The 20,098-nt window shown below is 42.3% G+C and overlaps 1 protein-coding gene across 1 annotated transcript in view; it reads left to right on the top strand.

Moving 5' to 3' along the window:
• LOC103300564 (protoheme IX farnesyltransferase, mitochondrial) overlaps nt 1-20,098 on the top strand; it is a 129,649-nt gene that overhangs the window by 17,417 nt on the left and 92,134 nt on the right. The window contains exon 4 of the mRNA XM_008157450.3: nt 14,717-14,841. Coding sequence (XP_008155672.2) covers nt 14,717-14,841 — 125 coding nt within the window. The remainder of the gene's footprint in view (nt 1-14,716; nt 14,842-20,098) is intronic.

The following is a 20,098-nucleotide window of genomic DNA, read 5'->3' as shown; positions in this document are numbered from 1 at the left end:
AAATTTTTATAACTATTATCGATATTTTAATCTTATCCTATATAATAAAGAGCTAATATGCTAATTAGCCCAAACAGCAGGACCGTCCAGACGACCTTCCGGAGGAAGCCGGGGCTGCGAGGGCCGAGCCCCTTGCACAAATTTCATGCATTGGGCCTCTCGTATTTTTATAATTTTATATTTTACATTTAAAATTTTCATTTATAGAAAATGGTGTAAGGTGGACATATATCCAGTTTTTAATAAGTCATTTACCAGTGGTGAATGTCACACACATTTTTAATAATTTGTGAGGCTCTATCTCTGGACAAATATTAATCACCTTCAACCCCTAAAATTATATTAGTTTTTTAATTGGAATTTCAACATATTTATATATTAACTTGGGCGGGGAGGATTGAGATCTTTACCATATTCATCATTCTCATTTATTCAAAAGTTCTTTTATACCTCTTAAATTTTATAGTTTTTTTCAAATAGATTATATACATTTATTAATAAATTAATTTGGGGCATTTGAAAAATTGCTTTTTTTCAGTTGACTCTTTTATGAGTTTTTTAGGTAGCCAATCAAATAATGATCAGGTTATCTCCCTTTTTATATTTGCACCAATTGTTTAATTCTCCAGCGTGATTACCTCTCTGTTAGACTCTCTCCATCTGCTTTTCTCACTATAATTTTTTGCTTCACTCTGAAGGATCCTTGAGATGTGTTATGTACAGCACTGATTTTATTTTATGCCACATACTTTTTATTCTCATGATTTTTAACATTCTGCTATGGCAGTGCTTGCTTCTGTACACTTCTTTTAACCCACTTTATCTGTTTCATGGGGTGTCTTTTTCCACTTACTCTACTCACTCACCTGCTATTCATTGAGTCCCTGTTATGTACCAAGTGTGCCCTTCCAACTGGGTAGGATGGGGTGAGTGCAGTGAGTAGGTTGGGCAGAATGGGGTAACTGTGAGTCTCTGCCACATGGGTCTTACTCTTAATGAGGAGCTCAGAGTCTAGTTCTGTGGTGCATCTTTGTTATAAATATACTAGAGGCCTGATGCACGAAATTCATGCAAGAGTAGGCCTTCCTTCCCCCAGCTGCCGGCACCGGCTTCCCTCTGGCACCTGGGACCGGGCTTCCCTCTGGTCGCTGGCAGGCACCCAGGACCCAGGCTTCCCTCTGGCCACCAACAGACACTGAGGACCCAGGCTTCCCTCCGGCCGCCAGCAGGCACCCAAGACCCGTGCTTCCCTCACAGCCCCAGCTTCGCCCAGAAGAACAGCATATTACACTTTTATTATTATAGATTCAAACTCTTTTTCTTTCATGTTTCTTTTTTAAAAAAATATATTTTATTGCTTTTTTACAGAGAGGAAGGGAGAGGGATAGAGAGCTAGAAACATCGATGAGAGAGAAACATCAATCAGCTGCCTCCTGCACACCTCCCACTGGGGATGTGCCCGAAACCAAGGTACATGCCATGACTGGAATCGAACCCGGGACTTTTCAGTACAGAGGCTGACGCTCTATCCACTGAGCCAAACCAGTTAGGGCCCCCTTTTTTTTTTTTTTTTAATTGTAGAATCTTTCTTATAAGTCTTAGATTGACCTGTTTTACCTCTCTTTACCTTTGTCCATTCCAGGCAGTAGTAAGTCCCCCAGAAGAGTACAAGTATAAGCTCTACGAGGACAGATGATTTGTCTGTTTGCACTGTTCTGTCCATACTTGATGCAGTGCCTGGCACCTGGTAGCTGCTCATTGAATGAATGTGTGGTGCAATTTTTCTTCATCACCTAACAGTTTAACTTGAAGATGGAAGCTATCAGTTTATGTTACTGATGTAACATTCCTGTGGCCTGAAGGAGAGGAAGCTGCAGCTGCCAGCAGGGCAATGTTTTCTCTACAAGGTATTTTCAAGGTTTTTTAAACCGCACGTGCCAGTGTCCTACTTTCCACATCTGGTTTTTAGTGTAGTCTGTCTCTGCTCTCAGCACATAGTGTGTCTCCGCCCAGCCTTTTCTCCGTGCTACTTCCTGCTGAGCTGGAAAGATACCCTGCCGTGCCAGCGTAGTCAGTGGGTGGCTTGCTGCAGGGGAAGGGATGCAGAACCGCTTCTCGGTGTCTCAGTGAGAGTTGTCAGGGCGAGGACCTGCTCTCTTTCTGGGGTGACTGCTTTTCCCTCCCCCGAGCTGTGCTGTAGCTTCCACAGTGAGGGGACTTTTCATACAGCGGGCCCTCACACCCATGGTCCACCCAGCCTCTGCTCCTTACCCGCACCTCTCCCAGCAGGAAGGAGGGACGGGTGCCGGCACATAGCCTTTATTTCTCATGTTTACCCATTTCCTTGTTAGGTGATATTTAGGCAGTCTAATTTTTTGGCTATTTAAGTAATGAAAGTAATAAGTCAGCTCTCAGCAACCATCTACAATTTAATGTCATCTGTATCATAGTTGACAAGCATTTCTTGGGGGTTTTAGTATCAGTATCAACTCTACTTAATTTATGCTGATATTGGTTTTTCTCTGATTTTTATTTTCATTCTTCCATTCCAGTTGGTTTCTGATGGGAGAGGGCCATGAAGATGCTTGAGTCAGTGTTCTGAGTTAGATGAAAAATACATTTATCGCCGTAACTGGTTTGGCTCAGTGGATAGAGCGTCGCCCTGTGGACTGAAAGGTCCCAGGTTCGATTCCAGTCAAGGGCATGTACCTTGGTTGCGGGCACATCCCCCGTAGGAGGTGTGCAGGAGGCAGCTGATCGATGTTTCTCTCTCATCGATGTTTCTAACTCTCTGTCCCTTTCCCTTCTTCTCTGTAAAAAAATCAATAAAATATTTTTTAAAAAATACATTTATCTAGGCTGTTCTATTTTCTAATGATTTAAGTATTTTTTTAAGTTCCATTTGATATTAATTGAATTGATTGTAAGTGTAAAATGCTACAGTAGAGACATGTAAAGGAATGTAAAGATAAATTTCATGAGGATGATAATCTCAAAAAATATTGACACCTTTAAAAAAGAGAGAAAAAGCTGTGAGTTGAGAATGGGCTCGGCTGTATGTGACTGAAATTTGAAGAACAGTGATGTAAACAGATTAAGGGTTTATTTTTCTCTTACATCAAGGAGTCTGAAATAGGAGTGAAGAGCTAGTGCTAAAGGATGTTGTCAACATACCTGGTTCCTTCTCTTTGTTCTGTAATTATTAGCTGTGGCTTCTGTTCTCAAGACCATAGGATGGCTGCCATTGCCCCATCATCGTGCTGTGTTCCAGGCAGAAAGAATGAGGAAGGGGACAGTGTGGAAAGTCAGAAACCTCTTGACAAGAATTTGCCTTTTTATTTGGGAAGGAAAGCTCTTGATAGGAACTTCTGTTTCACTGGCCAATACTGTACAATATGGCTACCTCTAGCTGCAAGAGAGGTTGTAAGTATGGCATAATTCTTACCTCTGTCATTTTAAAAGCCAGAGCATCTAAAGTCCAGCCTGGTCAACTCTGCCAGTCGTCAACATTTCTGTGTCCTCAGGGCACCCACTAGGCTACCTCATTATGCAGTGCCCTCCCTTCAACTCTACTTAATTTATGCTGATATTGGTTTTTCTCTGATTTTTATTTTCATTCTTCCATTCCAGTTGGTTTCTGATGGGAGAGGGCCATGAAGATGCTTGAGTCAGTGTTCTGAGTTAGATGAAAAATACATTCATCGCCGTAACTGGTTTGGCTCAGTGGATAGAGCGTCGCCCTGTGTCCTGAAAGGTCCCAGGTTCGATTCCAGTCAAGGGCATGTACCTTGGTGGCGGTACATGAGGTGAGCCTGCCCACCTCTCTACCATCCAGTTTCCCAAGGAAATAGACCACCACCCCTTAGTCTGCTCGGCCACAGTCTCGCGTATGCACTTCAGGTGCAGTGTACTGAAATGAAGACTGATTTCCCAGCTCCACATGGACTTCCAGGAGTGGCTGTAGATGCGCACTGCTCTGTCAGTCACTTTTCCCTACCGTCTTAAAAATCGGACACACATTTGGAGACTCCTGGTTTGGGTTGGGGAACTGTTAGTACTGGATTATACAGCAGAGGAGAGCCAACTAGCCCAACCACGCATCTGCACTGGGAAAGTGTAGGTGCTGGTGAAACTTCAGCCGAGCAAGGAAACGAGCAGGTGCCACCTCTCCGACTTGGTTGCGCTCCAGCAGTCACCAGGGCTTTGGCGTCTTGCTTCCGGTTTTCTTCTTCACCCCAATTCCCACCATCAGTCCAGAACTTCACTATCCTTAATGACTATAAAACTTGATTTGCCACCTGAGATACTTGGCATGCTTGTCATAATGCAAATTTCTGGGCCCCATCTCCATAAACTACTTTACGCCTGGGGTAGGCCTAGAAAGACCTGTTAGGAATGGTCCCAGAACATACTTTGAGAAACTCTTCTTATCTGGGAAACTCATTCAACACCCTCTCCTCTACGCGCTCTTCTCTCAGCTCTTGGAAACTGTACCAAACAAAACCAGTTTTACTATAGGCTACTTGATACAAATAAGAATTAAGTTCTGGTCATAGAAATCACCAAATTTCTAGATAAAAACCCAAAACACTTCCAATATTAAACTTTGAAATAAATGTGAGCTATACATACATGTAAGCGTATATACTAGCTGTACTAATAAATATTAATTAAAATAAAATTAATTCTTTAACTTTCAAAGAAAATAATTATTTTTCAACTTGCTTATTCCAGTTTAGGGTCAGTGGTCGGAGCATAAAGCTCAGGGCACAAAGCGGGAACCCACCCTGGAAAGGATGCCTTTCCCTTGCAAGGCCACTCAACACACACACACACACACACACACACACACACACAAATTCAGACTGGGGCAGTGTAGACACTTCAATTCACTCGTGCCATCTTTCACACACACACACTCAGACTGGGGCAGGTTAGACACATGAGTTCACTCCCGCACATCTTTGGCATGTGGGAGGAAACTGGATTCTCTAGAGAAGACCCTGCATACATGGAAGAATGTGCAGACTCCACACAGACCATGTTCCTGCTTTAACTGATTTTTTTTTTTTTTGATCGTCGTTTTAAGGAAAGGACATTGAGTGAAATGATCTTATTCAAGGACCTGCTGTGTTTATCATTGAGTGTTATAGTGACTGAGAAGTTGGTTCCAGGTGACTTCAGGCTGCTGTGCTTTGTGGTTCCTCTGCTTTTTAAGGTGCTGCTTTCACCTGTTCTTGTGTCCTGAAGTTTTTATCCGATACCTTGTTTTGTACTCGGCATACCTGTGGGGAACTGAAATGGTCCTATTGGGTTTCTCTACATGTTTTTTGAATTTGTGAAAGTTATACCCCTGGAAGCTCAGAGGGATCCTCAAAGACTTGACTTTGCTTTATTCAAAATGATCTGGTCCTCAGGAGACTTTTCATTTTCAGATTAGTAGTGAACATAAATGTTACCAATGAATTGTCTATTAGGGTTGGCAAATGATGACTATTGATTGTCAGTTTCTCTTAAAGGGACTTCGAAACCATTCAGGGAATTCTTCCCGTTATTCATCATCTTAAAAGTCCTTAAAAGATTTTTCTTGCTAAAAAATTATCTTGGATGTCTAGAATAATAACATAGCCAATATTATTGCATGACTATTTAGTTACCAGGAATAAATGAAAGTATTCAGTGAAAAAGAAAATAATGATACATTAATATATGTATGTAGTTATGTCCAAATAAGAACAAGTGAGAGGTTCATTTTACTGACCTGTTATATGTGTTGTGTAAAATAATCAAATGTAGATAAATACTAAATACTATCAAAATCAGAATAATACTTTAAATATATGCTTAATATTAATTTGTTATTTTAAGTGTATATCATAAAATATCTGTTCTCTGGACAGTGACACAATTTTGATATAAAACAGAAAAGGCTTCATTATTTTAGTGAAAACTGCCTAACTGGCAGTTTCTTTTTGCCAAATGCATTTTTCAAAAGAAGTGTTTCCTCTTGAAAGTTTGGTAGGCCCTAGCTGGTTTGGCTCAGTGGAGAGAGCGCTGGCCTGGGGACTGAAGGGTTCCAGGTTTGATTCCAGTCAAGGTACATGCCCTGGTTGTGGGCTCCATCCCCAGTGGGGGGACATGCAGGAGGCAGCCAATCAACGATTCCTTGTCATCATTGATGTTTCTCTCTCTCCCTCTCCCTTCCTCTCTGAAATCAATAAAAATATATACATTTTAAAAAGTTTGGTAGGCATCAGTTTTATGGAAAATTTTCTTAACTAATTACAAAGTATATTGAGAAGAAATGTTTCTTTATGGAGAAGAGAAAAAAAAATAAAAAAAATAGGATGACAAAGTAGAAAAGCTTAAAAGCAATGGAAAAACATTGAAAGGATCATCTGAGGATCTCCCTCAGTGCTGCATAAGTAACCTTCCTAAACAGCTTTTATTTACATGTTTACTTAAACAGGTCTGAGAGCTATCTCATCTCCCTTTTCTGAATGCTGACTATAAATGCAAACCAAATGCTTCCTGGTTGACTGCCTTGATCATACGGCGATGTTTCCCTTGGTAACAGTGTTTGTTACTCAGTGCATTTGAAGTGATGAGTTTTAATTTGGTCCCAGGATTTTTCAGACCAGCTTTGGTCATTAACTATATAAGAAGAAGAAAGACGAAAACAGGAAGGCACCATAAGTTCTTAGTTTTGCAGCTGTGTTGTTAAAAATCTCTCTAAAGTCTTATCTTTTAACCAGAAGTGGTTATGGTTTGTAATCAGTTACCTCTGATTGATATTCTTTAATGTGGCTGAGGAAAAAATACCGTGTCTCTCATCAATCGACTTTTCATCTGAACTTAACAATAGGCATAAGAATTACCACCTTCTTTGATATGGGTGCCGGTAAGATGACTGTCAGGAGGTTCACAGAGCACTGCTAAGCCACGAAGCCTAAAAAACTCAAATTAGAAATTGAACCATTTGAAGCTTAAGGTGTTAATAGAAATGGAGAGAGAGGAGGAAATCACAAGTATAGCTAGGAAGTAATAATGCACGCTCCTGTGAAAATCAGAAGAGACTTAATTCCTGCCTCTTAATTAACATATAATTTTGAACTTTGAGATCAACCAAAAAAACTTATTCCTTAGCTCGGACACACACATAAACCAAACCACATACAAATTTATTAACTGCCTATTCTCTGTCTGCTTTGTGCACAAAAGAGTCTTAAAGAAAATACATATTGGGTTTGTAGGATTTGGAATACAATGTTACATAGTATCCACTATTGAGGATAATGAGATATAATAGATCACAAGGGTAATTTAAAATCCATAGAGAATCTCAAACCCATTTAGCCAGTGGTTTTAATCTTTCTGCCAAATCTTTTATCAGAGTTGATAATTACCCAATTGATTTATTGGAGTTTTGTTTTTCACTTCATTCTTTTGAGGCCAGTGCTAAAAAATAGTGAGGCCTTAAAAGACAGAGTTTTATAAAAGCAGGATGTAGATGACCAGTTTTTAAAATATAATCCTTATAGTTATTTTGAATTGGTGATCGCAGAAAGGAAATAAAGTGCCTCCATTATGCTTAGGCTCAGAGACCAATAGTGCTCACAGTGTGGAGTATTTAAAAAAAAACAACTTATTCTTGATAAAGCTGCTTCTTCAAAAAAGCCTCTTGCATACTGGAGAAGGCAGACCCTTCCAGATGGCTCCCTGCTGCTCCGGAGAGTGCACTGTTGTGCACTCTGATGTTGGAACTGGGAGGCCTGCCCTCCGTCCGGTCCGCGGAGCCTGTTGGTGGTGGCCACGGCCTCTGCTGCGGAAGGGTGGCAGGTGCAGTGAGGCTCCTCCCACTCACACCTGCTCCCCTCGGGGAGGGTGACACTGCCTTCCCGTGGGAGCCTGCGGTGCAGGCCCGGTCCCGTGGGTCCTGTGTAGGCGCAGAGTTAGCACTTCAGCGGCCTGGCTGGTGATTGTGTGAATGTGTGCGCCTCTCTGTATTTTCCCTTCATTAGTTGAATTTTCTTCTGAAAATGAGTCTTTGGAGGACCTGTTAAGGAATATCTGTAAAGCAGAGAGCCCAGGCCTGCACGCAAACTGTGTGCTCTTAGCTCCTCGATTGCATTCCCTGCCGCGGCGGGTCTGCCCGCGGGTCTCCTGTAGAAAATCAGATGTTAAGACCTGCCATCGCTTGCCTTGCTGTTTATTTTAGAGCACGTTCTCCAAAGTTTGTTCGTCATGTTCTTTAACAGTAAAAAAGTTTTAAGTGCACATATATATACTTGTAGTATTTACATTATTATATGTCTTACATAAGATACATTGTACAGTTATTTTTAAATAAAATTCATGTACTGGTACACCAATGAATTATATTCATTTTAAGATATGCCAAATAAAGTGCTTTTAAAGAAAGTATTAAAAAGTGCAATATAAGTGAAAGTTTTCACGTTTTCTTCTCATACCCTGAAGTCTCCACACTTTTTAAACTGCAGTGTTTCTGAGATTTACATAAATGTAAAAACACAGGCATTGTGAAATGCTTCGCAAATGTGTGTTTTGTTTTTATCATTGTCACTTATAGTCCATCTTATTAAGAACTACTTTCCACTCACGCCCTGGGGTGACAAAGAAGTAACTTAGATCATAAGACAGGTGTGTGGCGCTTTTATGAAATGTCTTGTTAGTTTCTCGGACTTCCTTTATACACTGCTTTTCTGTCTAAGCTTAGTAGCCAGAGAAATATGTCATGTAGAAGTCTAGGAGCCACATTTTAATAGTTACCAAGAATGCCACTTAAGAAGCCTTGTTATCTGCCAGGCACGGTGCTAAGTGCGTTTGTGAAAACACTAGCATGTGTCTGAAAGGTGTCACCGCGTGCACAGGCGTGTGGAAGTCAGGGATGGGCGGTCATCGGGACACAGCTTGGGAAAGCATGGACGTGGGGCTGTTTCATCTGCATGATGGAAGGGTGCTACTAAGAGAAAGCTAGTTGACCCTTGCTCCAGCCCACAGAAATTTCATCCATAGGTAGGGATTTCCGGGAAGTGGTTGGACTTGGTTTGAGAGGGAGCTGCCCAGCAGCTAGCGCTCCTCTCTCCAGAAGAGGTGCCCAGGGAGAAGTCGGGTCCCGTCACCGGATTCGGAGACAGCAGTCATGGGAAATGCTGTGGAAGGGATGCTTAGGACCGAGATTAGACTGGCAGTTACTGAATTATGTTTAGCTCCTTTGCTGTGGTCACATATATTCATTCTGTGAAGTGCCGCCGCCTTCCAAGCACGGATCTTCCCTCTGTTGCACTGCTACCCTCCTTCCAGGCCCTCAGCACTCCCGCCCCGCCCCGCCCTGCGGTGGCCTCCATCCACTCCAGTCAGTCTGTCCTCTGTTGTTGGTAGACGCGCCTTTCCTAAATGCCTCCCTTGTTACAGTAGGTATTCGTGTTCTCTTGCTGCAAAACAAGTTACCGCAAGCTTAGCCGTTGAAAACAACACAAAGTGGCTGTTTCAGAAGTCCAGGCACGGCCGGCTGGATTCTCTGCTGAGGGTCTCACCAGCCCGGAGTCTGTGCTTCTTCAGGGCTGTGGTTCTCCTGGGCTCGGGTGCTCTTCCAGGCCCTCTGGTTGTTGACCGAATTCATTTCTGCCTCTCGGACTGAGGCCTGTTTCCCTTCCAGGTCACCTGTGGCCTGCTCTGCTCCGGGCCACCCATAGTTCACACCGGGGACGTTGGCTTTCCTCCAGGCTGGATGGACTTGCCTAACTGTGACTCTTTCAGAATAGTTTTGTTTTAATTATGGAGAGCACATGTAAGAACTCCTTGGAGAAAGCAGGCGGACCAGAGACGGTTGAATCCTGTTAATGAGGGGATGGGTCAGAAGAGATTGACTGGAGAGGCTGAGTTGTGAAAAACTTGGGCCTCATAGTCAGTACTGCCTTTCAGTAAGCACCCACAGGCAGTTAGGGAATCTTTGCATGGGGGTGCTTGTGGGTCCCTGGCCGGACACCCACCAGGAGCGAGGACGGGATGAGGCAGGCTCCATGGGGCTGGGAAGGTTACTCCTCCTTGGGCCTCCGTCAGACGGGTCATGCTTCGCGGGCAGCATTGATTTTATGTTTACTTGTGAAGGGACAGAGTATGAGATTACCAAATAAAATATAATTTCAAATGTTATTAATGAAAGAATGTATTACATTCGCTTTTAATGAGATCCGGGTGTTGTAAAATGATTCCCTGTAATGAATCCCAGGAAATCAATGAGAAGCTTAATTACAGTTGTGGCAGTGCCGTATGAGAGTATTGCTTTGGTCAGTTCTACTTGCACAATTTATCAATCCTCCGTCCTTCTCTTTCTTTAACTTAATTGCTTTGATGCAGTAAGTATAAATACATTCTTTGTTAGCTTTTGATCTTTTTTGGAAATGTTCTACAAAATTCCAGTTTCCTTGGCTATAATAATCACCCCTATAATTTTGTAATGTATATTACCGTCCACAGTTTGTACATTTTTAAATTAGACAGTTATTTCTGTTTTTTTAATTTATGATCATGTCTTACCTTTTGCCTTGGTCAGTTTTTTTGTAAATCACTTTCTATCTCTCAGCTTATCAGTTGACCCCATTAGTTAAAATTTGATGTGCTTTGTATATTGTTCATCACTCATTTAAGCCCTAAGGTGGATGTAAAGAAAAAAATGAATTGAGTTTCGCTTTCCTGTAACTACATATTCTTTTTTATTTTAAACAAAGTGGAATTTTCTTCTTACAGCATTTTTATTTTGACAGCTTCATGATTATGGTGCTATCTTGTCCACTAGGTGTTAATTGATTTTTCTTATTTGTTTATAAAACACTATACAAAATGTAATTTGGATATTTAAAGGTATTCTTTATTTGGATATTTAGAGGTTGTTCTTTATTTTGGTGACTCTAGCTTTTGCTAATTATCGAGAATGAATTTTCTATGCTCTATAAGGTGTTTATAAGCAGTCTACTTCTGATGTAAGGTTCAAGGCCTTAAAATAGTCATGAATTACTTTGACTGACTTATTCTGTGGATAAAGCACTTTACTTAGTTCATTTTGAAAGGGAATGCCATGCAGCCCCTTTCCTCTCAGTCTCCCATTGACACCATCAGCCTTTCCTGGGCGGCATCATTCGTACAGCTGAGGGGTGGCTGGGTGTTAGGGACGTTTCTTCCAGCCCTGGCTTGTCACACACGCAGGGCAGCGTGTGCGGCGTCGCCAGCCGCCTGGAGGTGTGGAGTGGTGCAGAGGATGCCTCAGAGTGGCCTGCAGCCTGTCCCTGAGGCTTTGCGCTTTACGGTGTGTGATATCAGAGAACGGTGCTGTTTGAGTATCCTAAAAGGACTTTTGTTTGCTCTTTTACAAATGCTGTTTTCTTGGTGGTCACTAAATGTGTGCAGGGCTGGCTGTTCCATGACAGGCTGTTCTTGTCCTGTCTCATCTGCATAAGATATCCTTTATATGCACTCAACTACTGTTTCCAAAGCGGGAATCGCTGTGGCTTTCCTTTTTGGGCATAAGTCGTTAGAGAATTAGAGAGCTAAACGTTTCTTCAGAATGTTTCCTTTGAAATAGTGTTTAGTCTTGGATTGCTGCCCTGGGTCCACGGGGTTTTTGCTGCTGTTCTGTACGGAGGTGAGAGGGTTGCGTTCTGACTTGTAGTGCGGCGTGTGGGCCAGGCAGGCTGTGCTCCCGAGCGGAGAAGGGGGACAGCCTGAGCCAGCTGCTCTTCTCCTGCGTGTGCCTCTGTGACTTCCAGTAAGCCCCCTGTTTGCCTTCAGCTGCTCGTCTTCTGCTTGTCCCCCCACCTTCATCCAAAGCTGTTTCTCTTTTCTGGACCTTGTTCTTCACTCTATCTACTCAAGCCTGCACATCTGTCCTCTTTTCTGGAGCCAACGCTTTCCCGGGAGGCTCGGGTACACACCATGTGTGGGACCACCGAGGTAAAGGAGGGACCCCTTTGCCAAATACACGCTCTCTGGGAACTTCTGGTTTAGGTTGACAATCTCCACACATGCATTTAAGTCACCTTTGCAAATTATATTGATCCCAGTCAAATAAATAGAAACATGCAGAAGCCTGTGCCTGGCCTAAGTGTAGGGACAGGCGTGTCCAATGGTAGGACTGGAAGTTTCTGATGTTGCTGATGAAATTGGACTGAAGGGCTGCCAGCCAACCTGTGGCCATTAGGAGGGATGTCAGTTTGTCTGGCATTCACATTTGCTTGTTGATGTCAGCGGTAGTGCCTTCCAGTCTTGCCTGCTGTGGCCCTCACATGTTTGACACCCACGACACCTCCTTCTCCTGATTCTTTCTCCAAACATTCTGTCTGAGTCTGTCAGGATTCCTTTACTCCCAAAGGTAAAATTCTGGTGTTTCTGATACACTCCTTTTCGCTGTCTTTGCTGGCTGTTCTCTCGGGCTCAGCCGTGGTCTGTGGGCGCAGGACCCCAGAGCGTTGGGCCTCCCGCCTTCTCCATCTCTTTCCTGGGCTCCAGTGGAATGTTCTGTACGCTTCTACCTGGATGGCCCACAGTTCCTCAAAGGCAGCGCCTTTGCCTGAGCCCAGCCAGCTGGATCACCTTCCCCCAGTTTCCTTATTTCTGTCACTGTGGCCATGCTTCTTCATGCACCCAGGTGCAGCCTTTACCTTTTATTCTTTTAGGCCGTTATTTTACCTTCCACCTCTCACAGTTAAGAAGTGCTAACAGTTGTTCCATCAAAATACCCTTTACATCTGTCTGGTTCCCACTCGTACTACGTTTATGCACAGTCTATGAATGGCATAGACTCTGAGATTGTTTCTCTGCATAACTGCCTGCTGTAAGCCCTGGTGCCCATTGCTACCAGGCTAAACTTGCAGTCATGGGTCACTTTCTTCATTAGACGGTCTCTACTGCCAATCAAATGAAATGCAAACTCCTCAACTTGATATTCTGCAATCTGACAGCCGCCACCCTTCCTCCTCTTCCTCTGATAAATTCTGCTCTGTACTTGGCCTAGTGGTAACCCTGAAAATATGGCAGAGAACAGGTCAGGGCTCCCGCCTTCCAGGGATCCACGTTCCATGTGGGTCCACAGCATGATGAGTGCTTTGTGGGATGTGAAGGATGCTGTGAGGGAGGAGTCAATGGGAGGGCCACTGCAGACATGAAGATCAGAGTTCTCTCTAAGGGGTAATATTTACAATGAGATCTGGAGGATGAGAAGGAGCTGATGGTGAGAGAGGCAGAGGAGACGGAAGTGCACAGATCCCTGTGAGGGGAGACTAGTCAGTGAGCTAGAGAGAGGTACCAGATGCACTTGTGTGGCTGGGGAAAGAGTTTGCATCTCATTCCAGGTGTAGTGTCAAAAGATTTCCTAGGCAGCAGAGTGACATGATCTGTGTACATTTTAAAATGTCATTCATTCGTGCTGGAGCAAGGTGGAAGAAAGAGGAGAGCAATTAGGAACGAGGCCCTTCCAGTTGTCCAGGCAAGATAATAGCTTGGGCTAGAGGACATGTTTTTTAGTGTCAGCATATGACATTTGGGGCCAGAAAATTCTTTGTTGGAGGCTGTCTTATAGGATGTGTATAAGCATCCCTGGCGTCCACCCACTGGAGCACAGCAGTGTCCTCCCCTCCAGTTGTGACATCCAGCTCTGTCTCCAGGCACTGCTGACTGTCCCTGTGGCAGCACCACCCCTGGCTGTGAACCTGGGACGAGAGGATGGCAGCAGAGGTGTGTTTGAAATGCATTGTGGAGGAGAACAGACAGTACTTTGCAGTGGATGGGATGTAGAGAAGGGAGAGAAAGGAGCGATTCAAAAATGCTCCCTAGCTGTTTGGTTTGACAATCTAGGCAGAGTCACAGGTGCTTTAGAGTCTTGACAGTGGTCTCTTGCCCCTGTGCTAGTTCTTGGAATTAGCCAGCCACCTATGATGTTGCCCACCCCACTACTCTCCTGTTTCTACATCCCGCTGAAAGTCCCGCTTAAATGCCATCTTCTTGAAGTCTTCTTCTCCAGTTAATTCACCAACGGTGACCATTTTTTCAGTTTCTGTATCAGTACCATCACTTCCTGGCCCTGTAGCTTCTGTAAACCCCCAGCAAAAAAGGACCAGGGCTTAAAAGGGGCAGTCACCGGGATGCTTGGATTGCAGGGCTTTGCTTCTGCATCTTGCCTCTTCTCTGTTTCTGTTGGTGGCTGTAGTCATTCTCTAGTCATCTTCTGGGCCCTGGGGGCACCATCTGTTACCGGCAGGCCCTTTGCTCGGGTAGAATTAAGACCCACCGAGCAGGGCCTTGTTCTTTGCTGCCTTGTGTTATACAGTTATTACTGTATGTCTGTCGTCTCCCTGTCAAATAAATTCTGAGCGCAGGAATGAGACCTTGTTCATTCCTTCATCCCACACAGTGCCTAATGCCCAGCATGGTACTGATTATGAAGTAGGTATTCAATAAATGTTTGTTGGGTGAATAAGAGAGTGATTCAGTCTAAAACATCCGCCTTATTTTTTCTCTCCTGTATAATGGAATTAAAGGAAAATGAGCATTTTTCTGTGATGAACACACATAATTTTTATAATGGGGAAAAATGTTGGTTTTTCAATGGAAGGTTAGCCTTGGTTGGGTTCCCTGGAAGATGGCTGGTCTGCCCTTTGCAGTGTGTTGGTAACAAGATGCCTGCTCTGCTTGTGTGTTTCAGCTCTAGTTGTCAGCACCACTTCGGCGGGATTCGCATTGGCCCCGGGGCCCTTCGACTTGTCCTGTTTTCTGCTCACTTCTGTGGGAACAGGCCTGGCATCCTGTGCTGCCAACTCCATCAATCAGGTGGGTTTGTTGCCTTCCAGGTAGATCATGCTACTGTGACTCATTCCCAGCTTGTGGTATTATCACTTTAAAAAAAAAAAACTTCCAAAGTCACATATGCATGAAGAGGTACTATGAACTTGTAAGAATGTATCCAAGGTGTCTTTTCTTTTGCTGTGAATGGTTTTCAATTATGTTCTAGTGAGAAAACAATAGCATATTTGCTTCAAGTGACCAGCATGCCTTGTGTTAGAAAGTGCTTTAAAGCTGTCAAACTTTTCCATTCTTGTCCATTTCCGGTACATTTCCCTGAGCTCATCATTGTGTGCTAGTCTTTCTTTCATTTGATTTTGCATTTTAAGTCACTATTATACAAAACAGAATGCATATTCAACTTTTAAAAAAATTAGTAACTCAGTATTTAGTAAACCTGCTGTATGGCATCAGATTATATCAAAATTAGAATGTTATTAATTAGCTAATTGTATTTAACATATTATTTAGCATATTATTTTCAACTAAAGGCCCAGTGCATGATTGAATCATGCACATGTAGGGTCCCCTACACGCTTTCGCTTTTCACGGTGGAGCTGGGTGCTTGTCCGCTGGTGCACCAGGCCTTTCAGAAGCCTCCGGCTCAGCAGAGGCTTCTGAAAGGCCTAGTGCCGGAGCAGACAGGCACCCAGCTCCCCCACTTTTGATGGTCCGGGGCCGCTGAGGGGGGCTACCCTGCTGTTGAGAGGCGCAGGGGGCGGGAGTCCCGCCCCCTGCGCCTCTCAACAGCAGGGTAGCCCCCATCAGTGGCAGCGGATCCGTGCCTCTCAATGGCCGGATAGGCCACCCCAAGTCCCGCCCCCCAGCCTCCCGCCGCCCAATCGTGGGCGTAGCGGAGTGATGGTAATTTACATGTTACTCTATTATTAGATAGGATTAGCATGTTATTTAATTAGCATCTTATGTTTAATGTATCTCCCCCCACCCCCCACCCCCATTATTTTAAACATCAAAATAATTCTCTGAAAGATTTTTTTCTCCTGTCTGGTCATTGTGGTGTGCGCCAACGTTGTGGCTTTTTCATAAGATACTATGTGAAAAAGCTTGGCTAAAACTTAGGGAAAGTTGCTTGCTTTCATCACAAGAACACCCAAGAGGAACTGGCACAGTTTTAAAACAGGAACTCAAGTCAGCAGCAGGAAAACAGCTTGGCTGAGTGGATATATAAGTTGGTAGTCCACAAAATATGGGGGTTTTAGTGTTATAATGCCTAAATTCATTGTGTTTTTATAATGTATTATCAGTTACTTGGAGAAGTATAAATCTATTTCAAGTAAGATTTATTTTTTGTTGTTATTTTTAAAGTCAAAACAGTCTTATAATGAGGTTCAAATAGCCCTCCCACTTTACAGCAGTATTGTCGACGCCTGTGGTCTGTGATGCCACCTCTTCCAAGTCGCTCCTTCCTTTTGCTACCCTCCCCTATTTCTTGGCTAAGAGAATAATTATGGTTTCACAATGAACATGTTTTTAATGAAAGTTTGAGTGAAAAGCAATATAAGCAAAATGGATTTATATGGCTATTTTGGGTCTTTTATGAAAAATTTTTAAATTTTTACCTTTGTTTAGTTATAAATCTAGGCCATAAGATTCAGCCAGGAACTTAGTCTAGTTTCCAGGCTTGTGTGTTAAATTGAAGAGCTGTATTTACCCTTGAGGTACTAACTGCTGTCTCCTGTTTGAATTACATAGATTTAAATGAAAGGTTTAAAATAAAAGTGTGGGAATTCAGGAAAAACAAAACAGTAGCAACAACAAACTAATAAATATCAAATGATTAGCAGAAATGCCAGGATTTTATAAAAGACTAGAGGCCCAGTGCACGAATTCATGCACCAGTGGGGTCCCTCGGCCTGGCCTACGGGATCGGGCCAAAAGCTGCTCTCCAACATGCCCTGAGGGGTCCCGGATTGCGAGAGGGCACAGGCCAGGCAAAGGTACCCCACTGGTGCACTATCAGGGCCAGGGAGTGACCGCGGGAGGACTCCAGGGCATGTCCAGCCCGTTTCACTCAGTGCCAATAGGCCAGACCCCAGCAGCGAGCTAACTTATTGGTTGAAGCGCCTGCCCCCTGGTAGTCACTGCATGTCATAGCGACTGATTGACCATTCGACTCTCTGCCCCCGGTGGTCAGTGCACGTCATAGTGAGTGGTTGCGAGGCCTTAGCATATCATTAACAAATTACGCTTTGATTGGTTGAACGGACGACCGACACTTAGCATTTTAGGCTTTTATAATATAGGATAATACAGAGCCACCTTGAGCTGAAGCTGCGACACCCCCAACCTGCCACTGCCCTAAAAAAGGCGGTTCAAAGAATGTATCTTGGAAAAAAAATTTTAAAAACCTTTCAGTTGTAGCAAGATAGTATCTGGAAGAAAGAAATGGAGTGATTTACATTTAATCAGTAATTTACAGAAACTGCATATAGACCTAGGTTTTAGAAACTTTAAAAAGACTATGAGTTTAGGTGGCACTTTATCTCAGAGTCTGTAGGAAGTTTATTCACAATAGAAAGTGAGTGGGGTCTGTGGCTTTAAACTGTTCCTGAGGAAAGCCTCAGAGTACATGATGGGATTCCTCCTGGTGCTGAGGGCTGCCTGCCTCGGTGGGCTGTCCAGCCCTGCCCTGCCGCTCACCTGGCACCTCCCCTGCTCTTCCTTTGGAGCACTTCCCCTCCTCCCTCCACATGTCACTTACCGCCCACAGGCCTCTGCAGTGGCGGGCGTGTTGTCACCTTAATGGATGCTTGTTGGGTACATGAATAATGGCTTCATCTTCTTGTATTCAACATATTGCTTCCTTCCACTTTTCTTGGGCTCTAATTTTAGTTGGAAGCTTCACAGTAGTTTAAAAATGTTGCTGATTCCCATAACTGTACAATTCTGTTGTTATTATGTTATTGATCAGCTTCCCAAATTACGATATTCTGTAAATAACATGTTGGAAATGTTTTAGTTCTAGTGTTGGTAGGCATTCTTATAAAATCAAGTTAAAGGAAGGTGAGCACATTTTCATTAGTGCCTTTAATTAGTATAATGCTGGACAACAAGAGTTTAGCTGCGTTTTTGAATAGCAGATACAGAAGTAGTCTTTGGGGAAATGGAGGCACTTACTACTTTTTTTAGGGAGCTGGTGTTTACTCCAAGAATGCATATATGTGGTGCTAGGTGTAAGAGTTCTTCAGCTTCTAATAGAGATCCCTGGGAGAAAAAATGCCTGCTGGCCATGTTTATAAAGGAATTCCAATCCAGTTCACATTTCTAAATACTTTTTCTTAGCTGTTATTAATTTAGTTCTGAGTGACTCTTCTTTGTACCCTACTTCTGTGATCTCTCTGTGAAAGTAGGAAAAATAAAGCCTTGGAAAATGATTCTTACATTTGTTTTAAGGAGAGAAAATGACATTCAGCTTCTGATTTATGAAGTAGTGACTAGTGCATAAAGATATGTATATGAAACCACTAACATTAAACTGTAGAAAGGAATTACATGGTTTATAAAATATACACATGCTTAATTTGACACTATAGTGTGGCTTTAAAGCAGGTATGCCTTCAAAGGATGAAAGCCATCCATAAAATGTTTTTAATTTAGCCACTAAAAGATACAATATTATTGATGGCTTTGACTGATTGAATCTTGAGAAGCAAATGACTAAAAGTGAAAAGCTGAATAAATTCAAATAGAATGAATGAAGAAATTTAAAAAGGTAAAAATTATCATAATTACTTTGAATATTTGACTTCATAGATGCTATAATAAACTGTATTGAAGATTATTTTACTTATGTTACATATATGGATTTTTAAAAAGAGGTTAAGAGTATATGTCAATAAATACATTTCTACAAAATACATTTTAATTTTGACATACTATTCCATTTTATGGATGCACCAGTTCTCTATTATTTTAAATTTTTGCTTCTAAGGTAACACAAAGTACCAGAAGTGAAACTGCTGAGAGGAAGGCTACCAGCCAAAGTGTATATGAAACTGGTTTAACTTTGAAATATATGATCTTAACAAAATAACTCATTTCTGACATTCATGCAGTGCTTCTGAGTTTACAAGGCATATTTACATAAATTATTATTTAAACCTGTCGCCCTGTGAAGTAGGTGGCATTTCCATTTCTATTTTTAAAAAAATTAATTTAGCTGTTGAATTATTCTTTTTAAAGGCAACATTTAAAAAATGTATTATGCAAATAATTTATTTATTGGAGAACAGTGAGAAAATAGAGATAAGCAAAAAGAACAAGTTTTTGTTTTATTTTTCCATTATGCCAGACACTGTTGTGTGTTAGAGCTACAGCAGAAAGCAAACCAGGTTCCTGCCCTCATAGTGCTTACATGATCCCTTGTTAACACTTGAAACCTCTATGATCTTATTAACCAGTGTCACCCCAGTGCATTTATAGGCTTCTTTAACACACAGGCACACATCTTCCAATATAATTTTTCTCATGGAAATGAATTATATACTATATTTAATTCGTATATTTTTCCACAAATAGTATATCAGAAACATCCTTCCAGGTTAATATTTGCTATAACATGATTTTAAGAGTTATATATAGATACACCATAATTTGTTTAATCAATTTCTTCTTGGACATTTTAGAGATCTCCAGTCTTTTGTTCAACATAAACAATGCTGAACTGCAATTCCTGTAGCTAAGTTGTTGAACACGTCCTTAACTATATCTTTTAATAGATTTCCAAAATCATGTGTTATGTTAAAAGATGTGCAGTTTTCAAAATAAAAACTTAAAATTAAAAAAAATATGTATACTTAAAATTGATTTTAGAGAGAGGAAAGGGAGAGAGAGAAACATCAGTGTGCAAGGGAAGCATTGATCGCTTGCCTCCCTTATGCATCCAGACTGGGCATCGAATCCTCAACCTGGGTATGTGCCCTGACCAGGAATCGAACCTGCCACCTTCTGGTGTGTTGGACTATGCTCCCAACAACTGAGCCGCACCAGCTAAGGCAAAAAGATATGTATTTTAAGTACAGCTAAATTTCTTCTCAGAAGGTCTTTAGTTTGTTTCATGTCAACTTAAACTTCCATTTGACAGTGTGTGAGAGCGGTCGTCATCAACACTGCATGTTAGAAAGTCTGTGCCAGGTTTATAGGTAACATTAGATGTGCCCTTTTGAATTAAGTTGTTTCGATTATGTAGGAGGTAGAGTTATTTTTTGTTTGGGGGATTTTTTTA

The sequence above is a fragment of the Eptesicus fuscus genome, chromosome 20 (genome assembly GCF_027574615.1).
Source record: "Eptesicus fuscus isolate TK198812 chromosome 20, DD_ASM_mEF_20220401, whole genome shotgun sequence".
Lineage (NCBI taxonomy): Eukaryota > Metazoa > Chordata > Mammalia > Chiroptera > Vespertilionidae > Eptesicus > Eptesicus fuscus.
The sequence above is the reverse complement of the archived record's forward strand: the minus strand, read 5'-3'. Positions and strand labels throughout refer to the sequence as shown.